Source organism: Lates calcarifer, linkage group LG17 (assembly GCF_001640805.2).
Source record: "Lates calcarifer isolate ASB-BC8 linkage group LG17, TLL_Latcal_v3, whole genome shotgun sequence".
Lineage (NCBI taxonomy): Eukaryota > Metazoa > Chordata > Actinopteri > Centropomidae > Lates > Lates calcarifer.
Window position 1 is genome coordinate 17,286,900 of NC_066849.1, and position 19,151 is coordinate 17,306,050.

At 41.7% G+C, this 19,151-nt stretch overlaps 1 protein-coding gene across 1 annotated transcript in view; it reads right to left on the bottom strand.

The window, feature by feature from the left end:
- Nucleotides 1-19,151, bottom strand: part of ptprsa (protein tyrosine phosphatase receptor type Sa) — a 173,701-nt gene that overhangs the window by 35,716 nt on the left and 118,834 nt on the right. Inside the window, 10 exon segments of the mRNA XM_051077337.1 lie at nt 2,882-2,997; nt 4,956-5,119; nt 5,398-5,610; nt 6,609-6,696; nt 6,970-7,031; nt 7,033-7,221; nt 7,398-7,492; nt 8,528-9,121; nt 15,808-15,925; nt 18,630-18,823. Coding sequence (XP_050933294.1) covers nt 2,882-2,997; nt 4,956-5,119; nt 5,398-5,610; nt 6,609-6,696; nt 6,970-7,031; nt 7,033-7,221; nt 7,398-7,492; nt 8,528-9,121; nt 15,808-15,925; nt 18,630-18,823 — 1,833 coding nt within the window.

Below are 19,151 nucleotides of genomic sequence, written 5' to 3' on the forward strand. Positions count from 1 at the left end.
GCTAAAATGTCCATTCAAATTAAATTCCCCGGGTGCGGAGATAACGACATCGCCCAGTACTCCGGAACAACAGCGGGGCTGTCAAATGAGAATGCTTGTCATATATAAAGAGAGGTCTCAGCATGTATTGGTGAATGTTACGTAAAAGAGAGGAAGAGACTGTAACAAGAGTTTCTATTATTTAAGGAAGTGAGGAGGACTGTTGAGGGCACAGTGGAAAGAGCCGGACGTCAGAGAGACAAATCACGAGAATGGCCATTATAAACTTGTCATTACAGAACCACTGATAGGGCTCTGAATACCAAGCAAGATAAAGACGAGGACAGTAAATTGAGCTTCCATGTTTCTGTGCATAAGTGGGTTTGTGCATCTCCTTTCATCCTAGTATCTCTCTTCTCTGATGTGAAGAAGTTTTTTTCCAAGACAAAGACTCAAGGCAGCATGTCTGACACTGAAGTGAAATGCTCCATTTTGAAATATGAACTTTTTGATGGAGCAGAGACTGGCCATGGATGACAGATGGATGACTGAGAGACAACTAGGCTAGGAGACAGAGATGTGGGAGGCAAGAAAAGGAAACACACAGAAGCAAGGGAGGGTGTGTTTTTTCCACCACTGGAGAACTTACACCTATTTTGCAGTGTGCTTAAAGGGGCTTAAATTTGTAAGATTTGCTATTGCTACATAGCACACATTCGTACCAACATTTATGTACTTACCAGACTGATAAGAATGTTGCAAGCTCAGCATCAAACTCCATTCCTTTACTTGCCAAGAGCTGTCTCTACTGGTGAAAAGCAACAGCAATGTCTAGATCTCTCACTTATTTTCTTCTACTGAACTTAGCATGTTAATCAGCTAGCCCCAGCCCGTCACTTTCCGAAGGCCACTCACTGCAGGGTTCAGTCTGCCCTGAAGAAGTAGTGCTGCATGGAGAGCATATTCTAATCTCTTGTTTTGTAAACACAACGATGGCTGAAGCTCTTGGCAAGCAAACATCATCACCACCGGCTCCCGGCAAGAAACCCCACTTGGCGGCAGAGAAAACGTACAAATAGGCCCTTTAAGCAGGTGGGAACAATGCCATTGGCCAATGCCAATGACAAATAATATAATTTGAACCATCTACAGTATATCTGAAAACACAAGGCTCCCTGCACAAGTTTAAAGGAAAAAAGTATTGATTAGTGATATGTCACAAAGTGTAAAATGTATTCCATGATGCTCTGCTAGAGGTAACTATGGGGACTGCAATCAAGTTTAGTTTAACTTCCCCTCCTGGCAGAATTCCAAAACTTGCCAGCAGACATGCTACTTGCAAATCCATGTGGCCATGGCTTGTAAGTGGGCAGTGGAAAATGAACTGAACCAAAGATAAAAAACATAAAAAACAAACTCATCTCCTTTATGGTTCAGACCAAAGACAATGAACTGTAGCCTAAATCACAGGAGGCTCAATAACAGAAAGGCATACTGACTGATAATGGGTCTGAAAAGGAGGCAGGAGGAAGATGTCAGACAAGCTTTAGGTGAAGAAGCCTTAGAGAATGAGTGTGGGATCAAATGTGCTCTGTTGTTAACACCAGGCTTTAGCTTGGATGAACACCAGAAGGAAAGGAAGACGAAAGTGGAAGCAGGTAAAAACCCAGGAGAACTTCAAAACAGGATTTGTTTCCAACATAAAAACATTACGTCCAACAACAGACACCATTTTCTAACTATTTGTTATTCAATAAATAGCTAATTGTTACATGGAGACATGGCAAACACATAAATGTGGCTTGAAGGTAGCAATGGAGGCACATAATGTCAACTGAATGATATGGGAGCACTTCATGGACATCATGTATGCTGCAGCATAAATTTAACTTTAAATTGCATCATATGGGAATAGTTAATCTTTTTGTAGGCTCTGTGTATGTGTGCCAATGGAACAATCTGCTGACAAAATCATATCAAAACACAGAACAGCACATGTATATTTGTCTTAGACTAATAAAACTTGTTTTCACTGTAAATGAATTATTTGGTATAAAGAAGGAAGGTTTTCTGCAGCTGTGTGTCTTCATTTGCCTTCATTTGAAATTTGCTTGCCAGTTCCGTAGGTTCCAAAAATAGGGATATTGAGGTGTATGCAAAACATTTGTTCTTTGCTTCTGAAACTGAATTTAGTCTGTTAAAGTTTCAGAAAAAGCCACCTCTCAGTTTCTTTTTCTTTTCTTTTCTTTTTTTCTTTTTTTACAACTTTGGTATCTTTCCCAATAAAACCTATAGATTAGCCTGATATTGTACTCACCACTGTCACTGCAGAGATAGCAGGCGTGAGTGCTCCACTTGAAACAATTTTAGAATGGAAGTCAAATTAGAAAGTCCATTGCAAGCCTTAGGTGGCTTTTAAAGTAGTAGTTAGTAGTTATTTTGGAGGTCTGAATAAAGAGCCTTAACTGTTATTATCTCAGTAATCCATGAGTTTTTTTAGTTTTGTGCTGTAAAACTGTTACCAGTGAGCTCACAATCTCTAGTTTCTGATCTGTGCAAATGTTATATGAACATATACTCATATTTGTGAAAATAGGATGACAAGATTTGACACAGAGAAGACACAAGCTGTAAAATACCACAGTCTTCCTTAAAGCCAAGGTAAGAGATGGTTTCTTTGTAAGTTTTACAGCCATCACACCTAAAGCTGGATGAGTAAACTTCCTCCTTCACATCATATTATCAGTGAAAATAGAATCTGTTTTTTTCTGAAAGGCCAATATAGACAAATATGGCCAAACACACTGTACATATGGTACATCAGTCTTACTATAGATATATATATTGTTCAATCTTAAAATGACACTGCCTATTGTTCAGAGTAAGTGTGTTGCTCCTTTACCTGGAGTTTGGAAATTGATGCGTCTCATCTCCACCGGGTCTGTAGGGTGGTGGGGTGTGATGTCTGCATTGTTCAGCAGACATTTTGTGCGTGGCTCTGACTCTTTTCTTTTCCGGCTAGGAAGTAAGACAAACGAAGAGTAGAAAGAGGGGAAGACGTACAACAAAAAAACAACAGAATAACTTTTTGTGAGCACTTGATCCAGCAAAACAGTCACCACTCTCACTAATGACATGTCCTAAACAACTCAACAGCTCCGACTGACTGGTTAACTCAGCGTGTTGAGGACGCTCGAGTGAAACCAAATCAAGCATCGGAGAGCTGAGAACGCGTATTGAGTACGCAAAACTCTCCTTCACCCTCACTAATTAAAGGCATCTTTTCTGCTGTGGCAGGCTATTTTGTTTTCCCCTGTAAAATGCAATAAAGTACGGCTAAGCCTTACCTGTCAGGTTTGCTGTTTCCAGAGAAAGCAATAGGAGTCAAATAAATATATAAAGATGGTGAAAACACAACACACAAGGAGAGAAGGAGAAGGGAGAGGCAAGAAGAGAGATAAATCAATAGAGAGCAGTTTAAAATTCACAGGGGTCGCTGCTGGGCTCGCAAAACGCGAGATAAGACTCATCAGCATTTGGAGGGGGTGAGTGCATGTGTGCACATGTATCAGTGTGTGAGAAAAAGTGAGTATATATCAATGAAATGTGAGAGTAAGAGCGTTTGTGAGCCTGTGTCTGTGTGTCTATGCATGTGCGTGTAATCATGTGTGTGCACAAAGGACAGATACAAATGGGGAAGGGGAATGTCAGGGCCAAGGGCAGACCCGGGAGACACTATTCACCAGGGTGAGATGAAGGGGGGAGATGGGGAGAGTGAGGTGGAGAGAAAGAGAAGAGAGAAAAAAGAGAGAGATCCAAGGAGAGATGTTACTCCCCCTAACCACCAAGACGGACGTAAGGCAAGGTCAGACAGTAGGGGATCATCTGACAGTAGCAAACTGTACTTGTGTCGCTCACACCAGCCCTGCCCCCGCACCCCCCACGATAATGAAGGGGTTTTTCCTTGTATGTGGGGAAACCTCTTACACCACTGCTCAGTTGGGACCTGCAGTCACTGATGCTGAAAGTTACAACTAACTGTAAAATGAGGGAGATATATTGACTAAAGTGTATGTTCCAAAGTCTCAGGACACTGACCAATAGTAAATTCATTTAGACTTGTAATAGGAAGAGTGCTGCCTCCTGAGTTTGATGCCCACCACTAAAAATCATGGTAACACACTCCTGCAAAAATTATTAACAGCATAAATTTTATAGTAATAGTGGTTATTATGACTAGTAAGCTAGCTTGGGCAATGTTGCAGTAATACCTTTACACAGTATTCTTAATAGGTAATATTTTAATACATATCTATGACATCTATTGATTGGTGGATTGAACCAATCTTAGTCTAGTTATTGAGCACCATCTCAAAGAATCTCCTCCTCTCTTCTTTCTCCAGCCCACTCACTTCCCACAACCATCTTTTACACAAGAAAAGCTCTTTCATATTCATGCATCAACAACAATGTTGTTGGGTCTCTGAATAACATGCTGCTATGGATACAGAATAAGTCCCTCTTTCAACATGCTCCCTAACATGCAATTATTTCCCAATAGCCCAATTCCCCAGTTACACTGCAAACAACTGGTTCAACATCAAATGACAAGAAAATCTGCATTGTGTGTTGTTGTGTTGCTGGATTAAAAAAAACTCCTGACATTTACAAAACACTTACCCTAATTCACTAAATACATGGATTACAGTTAAATTGCTCGTGTAGACCAGTGGGTAGAGCAAGGCACTAACTAACAATGCCGAGCTAAAGGATTCAGGTCCCTGTGTAGGGTGGATAGATTGGATTTTAAATATTGCTCCAGTATGAAAAATTTTACACTGGCTGCTCGATACAAAATATCAATGTCTTCTGTTATTTTCACTCATTTGAGGTTGAACATTGTTTTTTCCCTGTAAAGTCTACATGTAGGTTCAACTGCATTCACCACAAAAATTACAATTTCCAAGCCAACTCACTTTTTATACAATAGAATGGCGATGACGATGCAGATGATAAAGACCACAGCCAGGACTGGGCCCACCACCCATATGAGTCCGTCACCAGTCTCTACTGGCAGGGGGTCAATCCCCAGCTCGGGAGTCGTCACTGTGTCAGTATAAGGGCTGGTAGCAAACATTTTCTAAACAGAAAAATCAGGCAGAAGCAGGTTACACCATTGTATATACACCGAAGGAATGAAGTTCAATGAAATGAGGGGAGACCTGAAAGTACCTAAACCAACCAAACTGAGTGAATTGGTCTGATCGGAACCATATTACTGAAATGTGTTAGCTTCAGATGAACAAAACTGAAGTGAGCCGCAATTACATGAACAGAGCTGAATTATTAAATCCACTCAGCTGAAGAGAAATTGACCACAAGTAAGTCAACCGAGCTGTGCTGAACTAGTAAACTCACCCCGGCGGTGGCATTGAGTTCAGCCAGCAGGAAGAAGACATACTCCTTGCCAGGTTCAAGCGGCTTGTTCTCGCAGCTGCTGTGGCGGTGGTCAGATCCCACTGTGAAGCTGGAGGGCAGCTGCCTGAAGCAGGCTGTGATGTAGGGCTTCCTCTGGTCCAGCTGAGCCAGCTGACGGCGTGAACGACGCTTTGGGGTCACCTCCCGCAACAGCTGATTGATGTAAAGGGGTGTTTGTTTATTTTTCCTTTTAATATCGACTTTTTAATGATTAGTCTTTTACTAAAGCAACATGTAAGTTAAGTCTAGTTCTTTTTTGTTGCTTTCAAAGGTTTGTTTATAATTAAATAAAAATGGCCAGATACAGAGTCAGATACTTTTCATGATGATCAAAAGAGACACACATACACATTTGAAATATTAGTGTATATGGTATTTTTATGGTAAGGTTAATAAAATGATTGGAGCATCCCCACTCTCACTGATAAGAATGTGTTTCTTGGCAAGATTAAGGGTTATCATATTTTCCAATAAAGAAATTAGTTGTAGGTCTAAGTGACTGTTCTGTATAAGGGCTTGAATCCTTTCACCGGACTCACTGAGGTCGAAGAAAACAAACTTTAGCTGTAATTGCACCCGGAAATTCAAAAAGCTGCTAACTGTCTGGCAAAGTTCCACGTAACCAGGACCCCAACCCCAGCCCCCCACTCCCCCCAACATCCAACCCCTCTCATTTCAAACTGCAGACAGAGGCAGGCGCTAAGCAGAGGGAATGTGTGTAATCCCAAATCCAATAGGGACGGTTGCTGTTGATCTGGCGCTCAAGGTGACCCTGAGCTATGGGAAGAGTGGGAGAAGACTGTGTAATTCTCTCTGCTGCATGCATAGCTGAGATGTACTTATGTCTGTGTTGTGTGTGCCCATGTCTGGTACATAGGCGTGTACAATACAATTTGCCTAGCACATGCAACTGCTGGTAACACAAACATGTGTCTCTGGAATTCCTCCCTGAAAACACATAGTTTTGCCAGCAGAGAAAAAAAGAGGATGGTCTCATCCAAAACTAAAGTGTTGCTAAATTCTTGAAGTTGCCTCATCTTACTAACTACATATGGGATGCTTTGTTCTGTTTGACCCAGTATTCCCAAACAACCTAATCATTTAATGTGTGACAGATTAACTCTACACCTCTTGCTGCTAAAAGATCCTACCTCTTCCATGTCCATCTCATCAGGGTTCTTCAGGTTTTTAACAGTTCCAGATGTGCTCTTAAGTGGCACCACAACCACATAAAAGTTCCTGGAAACATAGCACCAAAGTAAATTACAAAAAAATCCCCAAAATCATAGTCATTCTTTGTTGATAGACACATACAAGAGTTCTAGCAATTATCAGCATGTCTCAGATATCCTAAGACCTAAACTCCCTTTGCAACACATCTCAGACATCTTAAATCTCAATCCATATTACATCACATCTCAAGTATCTCCAGACTTAGACCTAAACACCCTAACCCTCAAAAATAATTCAGACTGAGCTCACAATACCCATCTTTTAGCACGCTATACTCACTTGACATCCTTGGTATCGACCGGTGGAAAAGACATGGTGAGCATATTGTCAGTCTCAGGCGTAGATGTCCAGCTTGGGTTTTCTGACCAGGATGAGAGGCGCGGTCCTGGCCACCACACGATGTCTTGGCCCGCCATCCATGCTTTCTTGGCAGGTCACCCTGAACTCATATGTGGTGTTGTGCCTTAGCCCAGTGACGAGCACCCTCATCTGCCTGGCATCCACATCCATCTTCTGGCGGTTGTACTCAATCTAGAGTGCAATAGATGGAGAGGAGGTTTAATTTAGAACTGGTAAGAGGGATAGTTGGATGTGTGATTGTATTCTGGTAGGTCTACATCATTTCAGAGTGGGAGTTTCAGAATATTTTAAAATGAAAATGTAAGTCATCTCTCAGCTCAAGGATTTTTTTAAACACATCAACTCACCGTGCATTTGTATGGAGACCTGCTGTCAGAAAACTTCCATGCAAGGACCACTGTGGTCTTGGTGGCCCACTTGACAGTGAAATTCTTTGGAACATCTGTTAAGTGGACAAATGCAAGAAAACAACAAACAAAAAAAAGGTGTATGTTCAGTGGCTGGAACATGTAGAGAAATCAAGGAAAGAGAAACAAATGAAGAACCTTTGGTTTTCAAAGAAACAAAACAAAAAACTGCGGTTTCCCTGGAACGTTCCTCTGGGTTGGAGAGTGAGTGTAACGGTGAGCTGTGATTGGCTGTGAGGAGGGCAACGCCATTGGTTAAGACACACAGCACGTAAGACTCATGGACAACAAACCCATGGAGCACAAGGGTGTGCCCACTGGCTAGCTATCGTGGGTAATGCCAACCCATCTCACCACTGTCTTTGAACCCATGACCACTTGAGGATTAACAACTGACCCATGTGGTCTAAATGCCAACTGTTCCCACACCTCTACTGAGTCTGGGTTGGCACTGCCAACGTGCTGCCAGGCAGGCATAGAGACAGACCCAAAACACAGCATGCCAACAGTCCTCAGCAGTGCATCTGGGGGATGCCATGCCACAAGCTGTCCCGTTAAGGGACAGAGGAAGGGGGAAGGAGGAATTAGGAGGGGAAGGGAGTTAGGAAGGGAGGAATATCTCAAAACAAACCCAAAACCAAAAATAACATAAAGAACCAAAATCTGCTTTCTGTCATCTTATAATAGTCCAAACATAGTCTTGGAGTGGGTTCAAATGAGGTCCTACCTTGTTTGAAAACTGGGGATGTGAGATGGCATTAGCTGCGTGAGTGTGCTTGGCAAAGGGCTGCAAGGATGACTGACAGGGGTGTCTGATCAAACAGCACTTACCTTGAAATTCTAGGCTGCTCTCCTCTTTCTCAAAATGACTGACTATAACTTACTGACTTGGGTTTTACCTTAATTGGGTTAGTGGAGTGAGTATCCCACGGCAAACAATTTCAAAATCAAATTTTTCTCTGGAGGTGGTTGAAGGAGGGGGGTGGGGCAGTTTTCATTTTTGTATTGTTGCAGAATGTTTTTAGCCAATTTCCAACCCCCTGCCTGGGAAAGAAACGGGCAAGCCCTACCTGTTGGATCAAAGGCCACCGTCCGATACTGGATAGGAGGGCTGTAGGGCCCTGGGCCTACACTGGTGTGTGCACGTATTTTCACATCATACGCTGAGTTCGGTTTGAGGCTGTTGAGTACGTAGCTGGACTGGCTGGGGGGTAAGCGTAGCTCCCTTGGTGCTCCTGCAGCACCAGCTTCTTTATAGGCCAAAGTGTACTCTGTGATTACACCATTCCTCTCCGCGAGCACTGGCGGAGACCAGGACAGCTGCACTGAACAGCATGTTACATTGGATCCCTCATTAATTTGAGGGTATCCCCCTGGCGTGTTCTCGGGCACACTGAGTTCTACGACAGCCTCTTCCCCAAAGCCCCCCCTGCTCTTGGCTGAGATTTTAAAGAGATAAGTGGCTCCCCGATGAATGTTGCCCACAGAGTACTGTCGTTCTTGGGGAGCAAATTCCAGTGTGGCCAAAGGAGAGACATCTTTCCGGCCAAACTGGAGCCGGTAACCTTGCAGGTCCATGCCATTGGTCAAGTCTGGAGCATCCCAGCGAACAACAGCTGATGTCTCTGAGTCCTGAGCCACTGACAGATAGGGTGGGCCAGGCACTGTAAAGATAAGGAATGAAAAAATAATCTTAATGTCTGTGCTTTCCAGTTATGTGAGCATGTCTTTTTCTTAAGTGACAGACTTTAATACTATACATGGAGATGTAAAGCACAAACTGAACAGCCTATTTGCGTTTTTAAAAGGCAAACACCACTTTTGTTATAACATTCATTTCATGGTCCCTTGACCTGTCCAATTATATTGTATAGTGCACTAAAATAATCAAATATCCTCATTGACTAAATATTTAATAATGACAGATTACAGATGCCACAGATACAGTAATAGTTTTAATTTCAGCTATCCATCATTTTAATATACTGAGTCGTGTTGTGTTGCATGAAGATGAGGAAGATCCTCAGAGTCTCTAAATTCTTGAGTGATTGCTGTACCCATTACCATTTCATGACAAATGTAAGTTCCAGCCAAAATCATTTCTGTACTGCAAAGCATCACTAAAACTTTAAGCAGAGAACAGTGCCTCTTTCAGCTGTTAGAGTCATCTCTTGTTGTAAAATGGATGATCTACACTTGGGGTCTAGACACCATTCTTCAGAGTGGCCCAGTTTTGCCACTCTTATGGATGACACATGTCTCATCTTAACCCTCCTTTTAAGGCCCCCATCAGTGTGATAGAGGCAGCAGCAGTTATGGGAAACCTTCAGTTCTCAAGTTGTCGTCAAAGGTTTGTGAGCAATGAGTGTGGCTGATTCGCTCTTGAGCCCCATCTCTCTGTAAAGAGATTCTATCTGGACTCACTCATCTACGTGCCTCCTTGCTCAAAAATTCGAGGCACTGGCAAGACAGATAACTGGTAAATAGAAGGAAGGTTACAACTGTGACACATCCTGTTAGTGATGTGCTCAATTGCAAATACTTTTGTTACTTTTGTATTATAAAACGGACTGGATGAATTATAGAAAGCAGGTGATACAGTATAACACTTTCAGTTTATTCAATATAATCAATTTAATTTTATGCCTCTACATGAGACTGTGAAATCATTGAAGACTGGCTAGCTCTGTATATTTCCGGAAAAAAAAAAGGCTTGCCAACTGGGTCGGCAAACTGGATCAGCATCAAACTGGTTGGTCTTGGCGGTGAGAGCTTTCTCAGCATAAATTAAAAATGCTGAATAAGCTCAATGCAAATCATTAACTCTAGTTTACTGTGTAACATACATTTCATCACTGTCTTAGGCAGCCATAGTTACAGATACATTCGCCTTCTTTATCCATATATGTACATTCACTGGTACTCTACATGGATTTAAATCTCAGCATCTCTGTGAGGCTTTTTTCTTACAACTTGTCTCTTATGTGCATCTGCTTGTGTGTATCTTTGTGATTAATAGACAGCATGGACGAACATGCATGTGCTTATGTGTATGATGGTATAGGCGCCGGTTTGCAGCTAGCTCCAGCTCCTATATCACAGAGAACACACAGAGCTTCTTTGGCCTGTTGCCCAGTATGAACTTAAAGTAATTTGGAGAAGCTAACATTAGTCTGAGGCAACAGCACTCCCTCTCAGTGGAATAGTATCATTGTGCCTGTGTGTGTCTGTGTACATGTGCCTACATATAGTATATATTTCTGTGCCAAGATGCAAGTCACAAACACACACACACACACACACACACACACGAAGCAATCCACTCCACACAGTCTCCTCACTCTGCTCGTATTATTCATTTCCGTTTGCTAATGGTCTTCTTCTTCTGAAGACTGTAGCTGGAGGAAGACGGGGGGTGGGTGGGTAGATGGTGGCTAGTCAGCTGAGCCTTTGCCAGTAATGGAAAGGCGGGGGCGCAGAGTGTTGGGTGAGACGAATGCTCCTAATACTCTTCAGCTACGTACTATAGCTCAGCTTGCTGTCATTTAAAAGCCCACTCTGCCTTCGTGCTCACCGCTAATCAAGGAAATAGAATCAGAGATAATGACGCAGTGAGGACTCTGTGTGTGTTTTTGTGAGTGTGTTTGTGTGTGTTTTCCATTCTAAATTTCTCTGCTTCACTTCTAACCTCAACAGGCTACTGTATCTATTACAACCTTTATAGCCCAGAAACTGTTGTATTATTTGTGCATTTAAAACAGTGGCCTATTGCACACTGGGGAGAGGGATCATGGCTACTGAGCCAGCAGATTGGTGTTGGAGGAGGTGGCACAGGGGGGTTGTTCATGCTGTGTATAGTGTGTGCGTGCGTGTGTGTGTGTGGGTGTGTGTGTGTGTGTGTGTGTGTGTGTGTGTGTGGGGCGCTACAGGGTGATGAGAGGGAGAACGAGGGCATGGTGAGGGGGTGAAAAATGAGTGAATGAGGGATGATGAAGGTGACTGGGGACAAGGAGCAATCTGCTGCAAGGAGAGCCCAACAGGGATTTGAGGAGCAGAAGAATGTGTGTGAGAGTTTGTGCATGTGTGTGCGTGTACAGGAGTGATTCTGGACACCTTGATTGTACCTCTTCTCCTCTTCCCTGTAACAGTCTCCCTTATTCATTCCCCACTTCTTCACTTTTTTCCTTGTGCACTGCCCCAGTCTCCCCCTTTTCACATCCTAACCTCCTCCCCCATTCCCCTCTCTATGTCCATTTCAGGGTCGATCCTGGTTCAATCCCTCCTTATGGGCCTCCCAGCACGCTTCCCATCAGGCCACAGTATTAACAGCCTGCTGTTGACACTCGCTCAGCCTGATTGAGAAAGGGGCGATCAAGTTACCTTCTCATTTCCTCCCTCTCTTGTGAACGCCACACATGTGTATGTATGCATACAAACAAACATATTGCTTCTGTCCTGTCTGCAAGGACAAGGTGCATACATATGCACTTTTAAATCATTTTTTTCACTGTGAATGTAAGGCTCTCTGCTGTGAGCTCCATGTCTAGACAATAGAAAAAAAATCTTCCACTGATTAAGCTGTGGCTACCTATGGAGACCTAACATATCCAAGGACGTGGGGGTTAAGATCTCTTCTTTGACCTTCAAGGTCATGACAATAACATCACTCTCACATCTTCATTTCTCCCTGCTTTTAATTTAGTCAGCTTACTGTAGGGGTGTATGTGTGCGTATGTGGCAGGGGTTCACAGAGGGAAGTAATTGGTTGGGTAGGAAATGTCATGGAGTCAAATCTGCAACAAATTTCACATGGCCCATTTGAAGAGCAAGAGCTATTAAGAAAGAGAGAGAGAGGGAGAGGGACAGGGAGAGAGAGATGAGAAAGAGAGAGGGCCATTACATTGATGTTTTCTTGCTGGATCAAAATAACAATCAGGAAGTTACTAAACATGCTTTGAATGGATTGGGGCTGATGTTTCAAGTCAGCTGTCTGCAGCGCTGTATCGTTTTAAACACGCACACATGCATCACTCAGCATCCTCTCACAGGATGCAGCGATCCCGATGAAGTGCTGTGAGGTTGGGTGATGGGAGCTAGTAAGCTGACAAGATGCTACAAGGGCAGGATATCCCCACTAATGTCTTGAGCGCCTATCCAACAACAGTGTGACTGAGTTCATTTGAATCTACAGTATATCCACTCTGACTTCTGACTCGCAGTGCAATTAATGAATAATGCAAACCACTTAACATAATTACACGGCACAAACACATGCTCCAAATATAATTTCATCCATCCGTCCATCATTGTAAGCCTTGCACTGATTAACATCATTACCTGATGGTACAAAATGATACATAGTCCAACTGCCAAAACAGTGCACTATCAACATTAGTGCACTTTCCAGGATTAGCGACAGTTCAGCTACCTTTTGCTGCAATCAGGAGCCATCAACATTATTATAGGTTTAACAAACTGTTGCTTCTTTGGTATTTTGTTTTCACTTAAGAGCCTTTATTTTATTATTATATTGGTCTCCAATAAGATGGCCAGTCCCTCCTCTCTTATAAAAGGATCTACACACATCAGCTGTCCTTCTGGAGCATCCATCTCTGACTCTGCCTGCCATAATCTTCTATTCTTTATAAGATTTCTTTAGGATTTTTTCCTTGAACTGCATCAACTGCATTCTCACCTATTGCATATGCTACCCATAGAATGATATATCTTTGTAACACACTGCTTCACTTTGTTTTGAGTTTGTTGATTTGTTGGTTCTACTTTTTTGAAAACTTTTTATAACCTGAACCTGAGAAAAGAAGATGAAAAAGGATAGTCACTGATTGCTGCTCCTTATAGTCTGGTGAAAAACACTTGAAGATGGCATGGCAAAATAACAGTTTCAGACACAAACATTTTAATCCTTTGTCAGTAAAGGACTCCTTAAATCACTCTCAAAAACTTTGTCTCTCATTGGCCATGGTTAAGTTTGTTCCTCAGAGGATGAGTTTGGAAAGGTATGAATCATGAAAAAGCACTTTCAAACCTGGCTTTCATTCAGCAAACAAAGACAGTTCCAGCCACAGAATAAATGTTTGTCTGTGCCCCACAAATAGGTGTGCCATTCTAGTTGTTTTTATATCGTGAAAAATCCTGAGATATTCTTTTGGATAGTTTTTTGATAGGCCAAACTATCAGAGACTTGTTGGAATGTCTGGGATATGAAAAGACGGCCATTGATGTGGATCGACTTCGAGACATAATCATTTTTTTGTCATGATGCTCTGTATTGATGTTGCTTTTCAGGCCTTTCTGTTTCCTAAAAGACTATGACGTCACTGTTTCTGGAGGCAATTGCTCCCTTTAAGTGCATTCTTGTCTGTAAAAAAAAAGAGCTGTTGTATAAGTTATACATGTTTGTGTGTGTTTCAAAAGCACATACATGCATTCATGTGGGTAGACATTTCATTTATTTGCATCACACTTTTATTGTGTGCTAGTTTATGAGTGAGTTTACACAAGGGTAGAACACTTGAAAGGGTGGTTTTGTGGAGGACATTTAAACATCGGTTTGTATGGTGAAGGAACATGCATGGTAAAACATTGCCCAGTATACATCTGGGTTAAAAATATAGTAAATGTTTAGATCCATTTTTAGGTATTAATGTACTCTATTGCATACTGTGAAAAAAAATGGATATATGTTTTTTGTATGTAGTCATATCAAAAAACATAGCACTGTGCTGTAGCTGTATGGAAGCATAATATTGCACCTATTGTGAAAATGGGCCAAAGCACATAAAAATGTAGGTATAGCCATGAAGCTCAAATAATTTGAATTTCAGAAACTCAGCTAGAAGAATATAGAGTTAGAATTACAATGAGCAAGTCATAAAAAGGGCTTGTTGACTGGTACACTAATAACAGTCTCTAATATGAGACTGGTCTTTGCAATCACAGTATATAGTCCGTACTGTGGAACTAATGTATAATTTGATGATTTTGTCACTTGTTCCTGTTGCTTATGTTCTTTTCTCAGAAATGCTCTGAAGCCGTCCAGTACAGCTAACTTGAAAATTAGACCAATTTTTTAACTTGCTAACATGAAGTCCCCTGAGAGAATAAAAAACTCCCATCCCCATTCCCATAACCATTGGGAACCCTGCTATGCCACTAAGCTATTCTCACATCCCATAGAACAATGACTGCCACTTCACCTCTGGAAAAAAAAAAAAAAAAAAAAAGGCTGCTGAAACTCGTCTTCTCCCCACCTCTCACCCCTTCCCCTTTTCTATTTATCTTGGCCCCCTGGCACAAACCATTTCTTTACACTTCAGTAATAAAAAAGGAGAGGCTTTCCATCTGAGGGACAGGCTGAGTGAGCTAGACTGGCGCATTAGTCAGCTGGCCCTGACAGGAGGATGGAGAGTGACAGCACTCACTCAAGCCCTTTTGGCAGTGTCGTGCTCCCTGACACCTGTAACGCACACACCTGTCAGGGTCTGAGAAATCTGCTGTTGTTTTGTGTGTGTGTGTGCATCTGTTGGTATTTTTTGTTGCATGTACACCAGAGAATACAGAGAATACAGTGACACTGTATAGGTCTGTATAAACTGTGCATGCACGGAGACTGCATGTGCATGTGAGTGAGTGTTAATGAAGGCTTTCTGTGTGTGTGTGTGTGTGTGTGTGTGTGTGTCTGCGTCTGCATCTGTGTTTGTGTATATATATGTATATATAAGTATGTAGGCAGTTGTGTACATATTGGCTCAGTGAAGCCTCCAAAAGCAGACTGGCACAGGTTCTTTCCCAAAAGCATGCTCCTATATTGGCTTGATGCCTTAAATTCTCTCAAAGAAAGTTTTAACACTCTCAGGCAGCCAGCCTCATGTGTTTAGATAATATTTAGGGTAACAAAAGTGCTAGCTTCCAAACAGGCTCCAGTTCAGGTCCAGTTAAAATGATGTGCCCACTGATGGCAGCAAAGAAAAAAATGGAGACAAAGCTTTGTAGTGTACAGGCATTAGCCTCCAGTATTTTATCCTTAAGGCTCAAGCCAAAGACCCTAAAGAGGTTTTCAAGCAGTCATAATCTGTCTGAAAAATCTCCAAGTACCTCACATCACCTCTTTGATCTTTGAAAATCTTTGGATAGTCTTGTGAACATGAGTCAAATGATAAATGCTATGTTGACAGAGCTCTGGGTGACTGAGCTCTTTTTGAATTTAGATATACCTCAGATTGGTTCATTTGGAAAAATGTCTCAGATTAAATTAATGAAAATTCCATTGCTGAACAAACAAATGCTGTTAAACTAAACCAACAAATAAATAATTTGTCCTTGTGCTGACCTGCCCCTTTGGTCACCACCAGTTTGGGTTTGCTCCGGGCTCCATCCCCCTTGGTGGTGTATGCTGCCACCGTGATGGAGTAAGTGGTGTCTGGCTTGAGTCCCCCAATGACCATTTCCTATGGGAGATACGGAAGAGACAGGAAACAGGAAAATGTCAAAATGTGTCTTGAATTTCTGATGATGTGACCCCACTTCATACAGCTCAAACTGCCTTATACAGAATGTTAATCTGCAGTGTCTCCTGATTCCCTTTATTAATTTTCACGAGGCATGCATTAAATGTAACGTTTTCCCCTGAGTAATGAGGGACCATTCCATTAGGTAAATCCTTAGAGTTGCCTAGGTGATGGAGGGACATTAGATATGTAAATGGAAGTACCCCCCCCCCCCCCCCCTTATTCCTTTAACAATATTCCAGTCAACAACTTAACATTTTGATGAATGTATGCTGGATACATCCTAGCCATTCACTGCACTTTTTACCTTCAGCCATTAAATTTCCTTGAGTCCTCTTCAAAGAGAGGCTTCCGATCAATTCTAATGAATCTTTCAAAGGAGCAGGTTTGAACGAATGCAGAATGAGGTTTTTAACAGGCTGGTTGGCAGAGGGATGGGAGAGGTCAATAAAGGTAAATGAGCTATAAGTACTGTCTTTGCACTTGAGATGGTATTCACGTAATGCAGAATGACTGGGGTTTCAAATCTGAGTTCAAAACAAAGGTACAATTGGTTGCAAAAATAAATCTGCAGTTGTGAATGATCATCAGAGATGTGATGATTTTACAGGAGATTTCAAGGATCATACATGAATGTTATTTAAACTATGGTCTCAGTATTTTTAATAAAAGAGATACATAAAATATGCAAACTGAGGACGTAATAGTAATTCTAAGGCACCACAAAGAAAAGTAAATAATATGGTTTAATAATCACACATACAAAAAAGAAAAAAAAAACACACACACACACCACCAGAGCACAAGACAAAAAATACTGTATCAACACACAGCATGACACAAGTAGCATTAGCATTCCAGACACAGTGGGCAGTGGATATTGCATCAGCCACCATTTTGTAGAAGCGACATGGCAATAGAAGTTTGTCCTTTTTTCTTTAGTGGTGTATAGAGATAGTGTAGAGGTTGGCTGGCCAGACAGCTGAGGTGAAACCTCTGAGCCACACTGCTATCCAAACTTATTGAATAAAGATTGGAGGGGCTGCGTAAACTGTGAATCCAACCAGGTTGATGCAATACCCGCTGTTTATACCCTTTCAGCTACACAAAGCACTCAGGCGAAACTTCGTACTCACATATTCAGCTGTATCGTCCGTTTCCCACTAACCCCCCCGCCAAAGAGGAGAGTGCAGGAGAGAAAGCAATTTAAAAAAAAAAAAAAAAAAGAAAGAAAGAGAAAAGAAAAGGAAGAAATAGGATTGTGAGAGACAGGGGCATTAGAGGTTTGGGAGCAGAGGGTTGGTATCAGAAATAGGTCACTGGTTTTGTGAGGTCAGGAGAAAGAGAAGCTGTTTGAAGGCTTATGTTATGAGGAGCAGCTGAAACAAGGCTGAGAGTTGCATGGATCTGCCTGTGAGGTCTGGAGATGTTTAACCATGTTACTGTGTGGCTAATGATAAGAAGCTACCTCAGTGCTGATAGCTACAGTCAGTAGTGACTTTAAGATGTAGCTATTATTATTTAATGTCATTTTTAAATATACTAACATATGCAACTAAAAATTAAGATATTTTTGCCTGGGATTCTCTGTTTACTGCTGGGTGCATGCATTTGATTGATCTTAATTTAAGTTAATTAAGCTTATTCTATTCTTGGATTTGTGGGTCAGCTAAATGCCAGAAATGTAAATGTGATGCTGGTGGCATTTGCCTAATGCTCCTTCATTCACGTGCAAAAAACTGATTTTGATGCATTTATTCCCAAAAAATGTAGCATTGCATACAACTATTCTTTTCTGTGTTGTTTACCCTATTGCCAAAGATATAATTTCCATTTGGATGAATGCTGCTGTGCACAACAGTCACACTTTGGCAGAATTCCTCCAACATTGTGTTGACAGTTTTGCAAGTTTTGTAAAAAGTTAAAAAAAAAAAAAAAAAAAAAAAAAAGAAAAGAAAAGAAAAAAAGGCCATCATAGAGGGCTCTGTTACAATTCTAGCTGTCAGTGGAGGCTGATTTTTGGTGAAATGTTTTCATGCCAATTTTATTTTCCCCGCCCCTGGCACAGAATACTATAATCAGCATTTTCTTTGAGTCTTTGCGTTTGATACAAGCACACAATCAGGCATTTCATGGCAGATGTTGCCATAAAGCAGGGGTCTAGACTTTCCTAATAAAAGCCATAGAGGCAGAAGAGGGAGGACAAGATGAGTGAAGCTTTGATTACAGTTTTTGTTGTGGGCAGAGGGGAAAGAATATTACAGCAATATGAAATGAAATCCAAGAGAGAAGAGCACCCTATCGCTTCCCATACTCCAGCAACATTTGCACAGCCACAACAGGCAAGGATGAAGTGCCCAATTTGCAATCTATGTGAGGAAAAATGTTGGGCAAAGTTTCTTTGAAGTGTCCACTGAGGTTTTAATCATTACATTGGTGTAACAGTGTTGATTTATCCTGCTTACTTGGTAAAGTGTCTTTGTATCATGATTGGAAATTAGATTCAAAGGCAGACCTGGGTATATTTGCAATTTCATGTGAACAAAAACTGAATTGATGCATGGTATGAGCATGTTCTGTGGTGGAATTTACATCTATTTTCTGACATGAATTATATTTTACTGAAGAGGTGAGATGTTCATACCTGGGCATCAGCCAGCATGACGTCCTTGATGAGGGGCAGGCCCCTAGACTCGCCATTTTCCACACGTACATAGTGAACCTGGTAACCACGGATCTGACCGTGCTGCTTGCCTGGTGTCATGGAGCGCCACATCACCTTAAGTGCTGTGGAGTTGAGGACCTCCACCTCCACTCGCCTTGGAGGAGCCCCCGGAACTATTGGCAACAAGACAAAAAATCAAATAAGAATCATTTATATTACACTTATTGCTGAAGAAATTGTGGTTCTGGTCCACTATTTTCACATATTAGCTGTTCCTCTTTCAGCAACTGCTATTAAAATACAGTACATTGTCTCAATGAAATTGCTTTAAATCCCACATGCACACACAATATCGGCTATCAGGAATAATAGACAGACACATTAAAAAACAAACACACCTCATTGTCAGTCATCCCCCACTACCATATCCACCAACACAAACTCACACACCGCTAGCACTTTTCCCTGTCTCCATGTCCACCTTTCCAATATGTGTCTGTC